General features: G+C 47.6%; 1 protein-coding gene across 1 annotated transcript; it reads left to right on the forward strand.

Annotated features, from left to right (window-relative positions):
- The first annotated feature begins 930 nt into the window (after positions 1-930).
- MSX2 (msh homeobox 2) lies at positions 931-7302 on the forward strand. The gene is made up of 2 exons (XM_068160391.1): positions 931-1416; positions 5252-7302. Exons 1-2 carry the CDS (start codon positions 1062-1064, stop codon positions 5674-5676), a joined length of 780 nt encoding a protein of 259 aa, XP_068016492.1. The 5' UTR covers positions 931-1061; the 3' UTR covers positions 5677-7302.
- Positions 7303-7835: the final 533 nt, after the last annotated feature.

Consider the following 7835-nt stretch of genomic DNA (forward strand, 5'->3'; position numbering starts at 1 on the left):
ATGCATTTGCTTTTATCTGCAAGGTAATTAGAAACTGGTTTTAAAGGATACTCTTTATTCATAACACTGGTAGGAAGTCAAAAAGTGAGAGAATCGCTTTCATAGCACTGGTTTGATATGCCTCATAATTAAGGGCTGCCTGTCCCTAATGTATTAAAGCTCATCTATTCATCACGTGTGTAATTGACGCTGGAAAAAAAAAATTAATTACTGATTTAGCCTTTGCAAAGTGTTTTTGCCCGACTTGGATTCTACTGCCGGGGAAATGCAAGCAACAAAAAAAGCCCTTTTCGGATGAAAAATGAACTGCGCGGAACAGGCGCCCGCGTTTCTCGGCGGGAGCGTTTCTCCGAGCTAGGGTCCTGCATCCCGCCCCCCTTGACCCCTTGGCCTCTGCAAAGCACCTCGTTTCAAGGGACCCGGTGGAGGACCGGGCAGACCCCAGCCCGGGGTGAGCCGGCGGGGCCAGCGGCACTGGGGCGCGGCAGTACCCAACGGGGGGGCGGGGGCGCGGCTGGGGGACGAGGGGGCGGGAGGAGCCGGGCCGGCGGCGAGAGGAGGTAGAGCCGCGATCTTCTAAAGTTTCCTCTTCGCCTAATCATCAGCCTTAATTAGCCGGCGGCTTTTTTTCATGCTTTGGTATGATTATAGCCCTGGACGGCTCCTTAATAGCACAGCTCCGCTGGCTGCCCGTGTCATTAACTCCTAATTCATTTCGGAGGGGACTGGGGGAGGGGGAACACCCCAAACAAAATGAGCCCCGGGAAAAAAAAATAATAAAAATAATAATAAAACCCCCGGCTGGTGCCCGCCCTCCCGCCCCCGAGCCAATGGCGTGAGTCACTCCGCGACGTCACGCCCCAGCGCGGGCTCTGATTGGTCCGCGGGGCGTTTACTCCACTTCCCAAAGGAGGAAAGCGCCGGGAGCCCCTAGAGGGGGGAAAAAAGGGGGGCGGCCCTGCAGCGCCTCAGTCGCGCAGTCCCCGCGTAGGGCCGGGCAGAGGCGCAGCGCAAGCTCAGCTCCCCGGGCGGCCCCGCTCCAGCCTCCCTCCGCACCCGGCATGGCTTCTCCTTCCAAGGCGAAGGAGGTTTTCTCCTCCGACGAGGAGGGCCCGGCGGCCGGCGCCGAGGAGCACCACAAAGTCAAGGTGTCCAGCTTGCCGTTCAGCGTGGAAGCCCTCATGTCCGACAAGAAACCCCCCAAAGAGCTGCCGCTGGCCGCAGCGGGGGGCAGCGCCGACGGGGCAGCGGTAGGCACCTCCAGGAACCTGCTGCTGCCGGGCCACGGCTCCCGGGACGCTCATAGCCCACCTGGGGCACTTACAAAAACCTTCGATACCGCTTCGGTCAAATCGGAGAACTCGGAGGATGGCACGTCCTGGATCCAAGAAGCCGGGAGATATTCTCCTCCGCCAAGTGAGTGGCCGGGGAAGCGGCGGCAGAGGGCTGCGCGGGTCTGCGCAGGAGCCACTGGCCGATGGGGAAGCAAGGGCGGGCGAGCGAGCATCGCTGCTGCCCCGGGCTCCTGACCCCCGAGCTGCGCTGCTGCCTGTCGCCGTGGTGCAGAGGGGCACGCTCGATATATACATGTATATTATACTGTATGTATGTGTGGGGGTTATATCTATGTTACATATTTCTTCATATATATATTTGCAGAGTTAGGGAGTTATATTGTTATATATATATGTATATACATACATAGGTATATATAAATATCTAATACTTTTAAAAACCTAGAAATTTCAGGAGCTACCACGGACTTGATCCCTTTCCCGACACACGCTGTCGCTTTGTCCATCTATGTTATCCCTTTGCAAAGAGAACTGGAAATTCTGTTTCCTTCTCCTTCAAGTTGCAAAGCGGTCTCTTAAAACTCGGTTAAACTGTCCCTTCCGCTGCTTGAGAGCTGACTCCCGCCGAGATGTCTCCTAGCACGGTATCTGTGTATCTCTCCTCCTTTGCTAGCAGCCTGTCAAAGCCCTCCGAGCTGGGCCTGACCTCTTTAGCCTTTGCCATCTATTCCGAACCCGTCCCCACCGCCTTAGGGAGAGAGACTCGAGTCGAAGCTGACAGGTCTCCTTTTAAACTCTTGCTGTTTGAGTCGCTCTGCTATATCTGCGCTGAATTGCATTTTGCTTTCTGAGAGATCCCTTTAAAAACAGAGGAGGAAAAAAAGTTGCTTAAAAACAAAGAAAGAGGGGAAAAAAAAACAACTTCGAAACTACCGTTTGGAAAAGGTGAAAAACGTATCTTGGTATTGCTAGGGTTTATTTTTCCCCTTACCGGCTGTACACCTGTACGAGCAGATCGAGCTGTGCTCCACCAGGCATCACTCGCTTCCCTGATGTAAATTAAATGCTCTGCTTCATTTGGCTTCAGAGACGTGAACTATTGAGCAGGACAGTCTCATAGGATTTGTTCCTATAACTTAGTATTGCAGAAGGACGTTCAGTCCTATTACAGCTCCTATGGGTTGGGGCGCGGGGGGAGTTTGGTTGTTTGGTTATCTTGTTTGGGAGGGGGGGTTGGGATGGTGGGGTTTGAGGGGTTTTTTTTGGTGGGGCGGGTTGTGTTTCTGTTGAGTTTTTTTTGGGGGGGAGGGGTTGGTTGCTTTTTGTGGGATGGACTTTTTTTTATTTGGTTGATTTAGGTTTGGTTTTTTTTGATGTTTGGGTTTTTTGGGGATTTTGGGGGTTTGGACAATCAGTTCGATTTGGCTTTCAGCCGCTTCTGCCCCGAAATAATTTGATTTCCAACGTGCTGGGAGAGGGCCCGGCAGGAAAGCAGCCATCACCTACCAGTCTTAGTGCAGCCCTGGTTCTGGTTTGTGCTGGAAAAGCGTGAAAAGAAGCGTGTGCTCCTATGAGGATCCTCTTCTCTAAAACTGTCCTAAACCACGGACTTAGACAAGGCCTAATTTTATCCCCGAACTTTTTTTTCTCTCCCTTCGAATTTCTTTGTTAAAATCGGTGGATTGAGGGATCTGAAGAATAGCTCTGTAGATGACTTCAGTAGCTAGGAGTTTAGGTCCTGGGATTGTAGTGGGATTTGGCGGGGAGAAATGATTATCAGGAAGGGGAAGGTCCTTCGGCCTCTATCGTGTTCCTGATTTTCCACCTTCTGGCGCTGGGTCCCCTCTGAGCCGGTGAGGCAAGGGGTAACGACCGGTGCTCCCGTAGGAAGCCCGTCTGTCGGCAGAGGGTTTCTGCGTTAGAACTCCTCGATTGATTATTTTCAATATTACGGCTGGGATGAGCTGGCAAAAGAGCTGTCAAAGCTAGAGTTTTGAGCAAGACAAAGAGGGAACAGTCTCTAAGTGATTATTTTTGTCTGACATTGGCCAGAAAACAGAGAATAAACAGAAAAGGGGGAAAAAAAAATACCCAGTGAAACAAATCCCTGAGGCGAGTGCTTGAGGACTGGGATGGGGTAAACCCGGTGACAGCGGCTGCGGTGGCGGCAGCCCCTACTTCTTATCGGATTTGGGCAGTTACTTGGAGGGTGGTCAGGGAAGAAGACTATGAACGCTTGGGTGTATTCCGGGGAAAAATATTTGTCTGGAATTCAATTTTGAAGCATGGTTTTGCGGTTTTCCCCGTGCGTCGTAGAGGTCGGGCCGGGTCGGGCAAACCCGAAAGCCGGCCAAGGCTCTGAGGCAGGGAATGATTCCTGGAGCCTCGGTTCCTCTGTGAACCCCTTTTCCACTGTAAGGACACCCCCTTTAGCTGGATCTTTGGGGACCTTCAGCTTGAGAAAAGAAACAGATTGCGTTTAAAAAGAGAAAGTGGAATATTGGGGTGATCGGTAGTGAATCTGGGGTTGATTTAGTGCAGGTTTGATTTAGTGCCAGTTTAATTTAGTGTAGTTTTAACTTAGCGTAATTTTTAGGAGTAAACTTACTGTTATGATGACACCTTAATTATTAAAACCCCCTCATGTGATTGTAAGATGGCAGCTGACACGTTGTTTTCTAAGAGGGCTGTGTTATTCACTTTCAGTACCTTTCAGTTTTCTGTTGTAGCTGTTTTCCTCTTGCTCTTTCTGAATTTTTGCACACTTACCTCGTGGGATTTTTTTAATTGCATGACATGCCCTTAAACAGCTTCGTGCTCCAGATTTTTTTCTTTCTTTTAAGAAATAAATAGGAAAGAGAAAGGGGTTCAAAAACGAGATTTGAAACCCTAACAAGTGATTGAACACTTAAACCAGACACTACAGCATGTACAAAATTTAGCAGCCTCTTAAGAGCAGCCTGTGTCATTTTCTGTATCAAGCTGGGGAGCCACGGTGGCTTGTCATATGCCACAGGAGTGATTCGAAGCACAACCAAATTGCTAAGTATTTGAAGTCAGCAGCAGGCTTTTAGTCATTATTTAGACTGCAGAATTATTAGTGAAATGTAAAATTAATCTAAAGACAAGTGGGTAATGTGCCCTGACAAGCACCTGGCTAGGATGGTAAGGCAACACAGAAGATAGTGGATTTGATGACTTGTGCTGGCTACATACGCTGAAGCTATGTATTATGGGAGGTTTTTTGGTTTTAATTGGCAAATATCGTAAAACCTAAATCTTTAATGAAAAATACACTTGTGGATACACAGGCAATAATACTTGAAAAGCTATTAAGCAGAGAAAAAAACTTGCTCTTGAAGAAGAAATAGCAAGAAAAAATCCCAGTTATCTAAGCCACAAAAATTTTCAGCCCCACTCCTTCAGCTATGATGGGGAAAAAAAAATAGAGAGAGAGTTGGCTTGTTGCTCTTGTTGGAGAAATCCTGGAGCAAGTCTGGGCTGGGCTTGTCTCTTACACCACTGTCCTTTTCTGAGTCTCCTGCTTTTCATATGCATTTGTCCTGTGCTTTGCTGGACTTACCCCTCCAGTTCTGCAGCTACCGAGATGGCAGTGTTGCGTGCTCTAAATCCCTGTGATGGGACTCCTAAAGTGATAAGCTGTGTCTGTATCTGCAAATCCTTTGTGGCCCATTTGTTTACAAGCTGTCTTTTTGAAGACACTAAGGCAAAATTTCACTTCATGGGGCATCTGCTGAATTCCTGTGAACATAAGTTTGGACAGAAAAAGAATTCCAGAACCACTTGCAAAAAGACTTCTTTTGAGGGTATCACCTGGTGGGATGTTCCCTTCACATATCCCTCGCTTCTTGTTCAAGTCCTCTCAAGTGCAGCATCTCCCCAGAGCACTCAGGTCTCCCTGCTTTTGTGTTAACTGGCCTTTCCCTTCCTTGCAGGACACCTGAGCCCCACTGCCTGCACCCTGAGGAAGCACAAGACGAATAGGAAGCCCCGAACCCCATTCACCACTTCCCAGCTGCTGGCTCTGGAGCGCAAGTTCCGCCAGAAGCAGTATCTGTCCATCGCCGAGAGAGCCGAGTTCTCCAGCTCCCTCAACCTCACAGAGACCCAGGTCAAAATCTGGTTCCAGAATCGGAGGGCCAAGGCCAAGAGACTGCAGGAGGCTGAGCTAGAGAAGCTCAAAATGGCAGCAAAACCCATGTTGCCATCAGGGTTCAGCCTCCCTTTCCCCATCAACTCTCCCATTCAGGCTGCCTCGCTGTATGGAACATCCTACCCTTTTCACAGACCTGTGCTTCCTATCCCACCTGTTGGACTCTATGCTACTCCTGTTGGATATAGCATGTACCACTTATCCTAAGAAGATCAGAAAGACAAAGTGACAGTGAGACAGACTTCCTGGTGGATCATGTCCAACCTGGAGAAGGCAGTAGCCCAACCAGTACTGATCGTTCTTTCTGCACGCTTCTCTCTGCCATCCTGAGTGTACAGGAGTTTGCATTAGCAAAGCAAGGCATCCTGTATGCTATTGGTTGGGTGTCTTCTGAGAGTGCTCTGAGCACTCAGAGTCTGACCCTCAAAGAAAAGGAAAAAAAAAAAAAAGTAAAAACAACAAAAAAGGAGGAAAAAAAAAGTGGAAAAAACATTTGAGCAAATGTAGGGGTTTTATACAGTGCATGTAACAATAAAGAAAAAAGAACAGGTGAAAGAGCAGTCTCATCTTCTGGAGGCAAAGGTTTCCTGATGCCTTTGTGATGGGGCCCAACACATGTTTAAAGTAAGAGGGGTGCATGCCCTAAACCCACACCCTAGGTTGCTGTCACTTAATATAGGGTGGGAGGTGGGGAGGGAAAGAAAAAGATATAGCCAAGGATTCATTTTTGGGGGTTCTTTTTAAAGAAAGCAAAGCCCTTAGCTAGAGACACCATGTAAATAGAATCTAGACCCAGTAGAGTCTGAGTGAAGTTCAGAACCAGCAAATTCCTGCATTTCTGGGGATAGGGAAAATTTTTGCATCCCAAACTTTGACAGACATTTACAACAAGATGATCATCAGGGCCCCTAAATGCAGAACACAGATATATCCACCATCGGCTCCTGTAGTGCCTTTGTCTGTATAAATAGCTTCAGCGGTTTGTAAAGCACTGTGAGGGGAGGTAAAGTGCAAGGGAGGGTTATTAGGCTGTCTGGTCTTTATCTCTTCCTATTGGCATGCTTAGAAATTTTTGGCTACAGCCAGGTAATCTTGGCACTGCAATGCTCTTTGAAAACCAGGAGAGAGGGAAGGAAGGTTTCTGGGGGGAGAAGTCGTGGGTTATTTCCACAGTGGTGGTGAGCAAAGGATTGTTCAACACTCCTGGGAGATGTTTGGGTTTTTTTGTTAGTATTTGCAACAGTTTGTATTAAATAGAAGAACCCCCCGAGTCTTCCTCTCATTCCCTTGGTAAGGATGCCAATGTAAGTGACTCATGCTTCAAGCCCTTCTTAAGAGAGATGGAGGTATCACAAACAAACAACTCTGCTCTTAGGACAGTGGGGTGCCAAGAGACTGTATAACCTGTCTGTCCCTGTGGGGGCTCCCCGAGCACTGGCAGGACCTTCCCCAGGCTTCTCCTTGTAACTCTTGTATTATGTGTATTACTCCTACTAAACTTTGTGAGAACATTACGGAGCACTGAAGGCAGAGCTTCTCCTGGATTTATTTTCTTAGTATGTTATGGAAGAAAAAGGAAAACAAAAAAAAGGCCAAAAAAAAAAAAAAAAGAGCCAAGAATTTTTCGCTGGTTTTGGTTTGTTTTCACCCAGGCACTGTCCCTGCCTGGGTCCCGCTGTAGATGAACTTCTCTTCTCCCTTGCCCTCAGCCCCAACCTTCCATCATAGGAAAGTCCCTTTGAAAGGGATGCCTTGTACAATTTTATATATTTTATTGAAGATTTATTATTTCTTATCTCTTATTTCAAATTAAATTAAAAAAGAAAAAACATGTTTAATCGCGTGTGGGTCTGTGAGTGTTTGGGGTTCTGGAAGAAGCAATTTCTCTCTGTGTGCATTTTGCACCGCTGGGTCAAGTTCAAAGGAATGTTTGGGTTGCCTTTATGATTATTTCCCCTTTCTCAATCTGAATTAAAGCCAAATTTGCAGCACATGAAGGTGAATTGCAAGTCAACAATTCAAAGGCGAAAGCCAAACCTTTTATGAGGTTTTCTTGTTTTTAACAACCGCTTTTGGGCGCCTCTGTTCTTTACAACATCATACTCCAGTGATGGTTCCATCACTTTTCTTAGCTCATGTGCCTTTTTCCTTTGCTCAGGACTTTCCTTACAGCTCGCCTTTGCATTGACTTCAAACCTGCGATTTAGCGGGACGCTAGTCTCTAACTCCGCAGTAGTTGGAGGTGATTTTGTACTGCTAGGACCTGGCAGAGATGCTGCAACACTTCAGTGCAGTTGCATTTTAGGACTCCTATATACTACCAGCACTGTCCCACAGTTTTTGGGGCAGTCTCCCTTGAGGACGTG

This window comes from Melanerpes formicivorus, unplaced genomic scaffold (assembly GCF_026170545.1).
Source record: "Melanerpes formicivorus ecotype bairdi unplaced genomic scaffold, bMelFor1.0.p_v2 SCAF_2, whole genome shotgun sequence".
Taxonomy (NCBI): domain Eukaryota; kingdom Metazoa; phylum Chordata; class Aves; order Piciformes; family Picidae; genus Melanerpes; species Melanerpes formicivorus.

Bases quoted from the DNA above. Each gene is read 5' to 3' on its own strand.
- MSX2 (XM_068160391.1), top strand. From the start codon at position 1,062: ATGGCTTCTCCTTCCAAGGCGAAGGAGGTTTTCTCCTCCGACGAGGAG. The intron at 1,417-5,251 runs GTGAGTGGCCGG...CCTTCCTTGCAG, and splicing joins GAGATATTCTCCTCCGCCAA to GACACCTGAGCCCCACTGCC.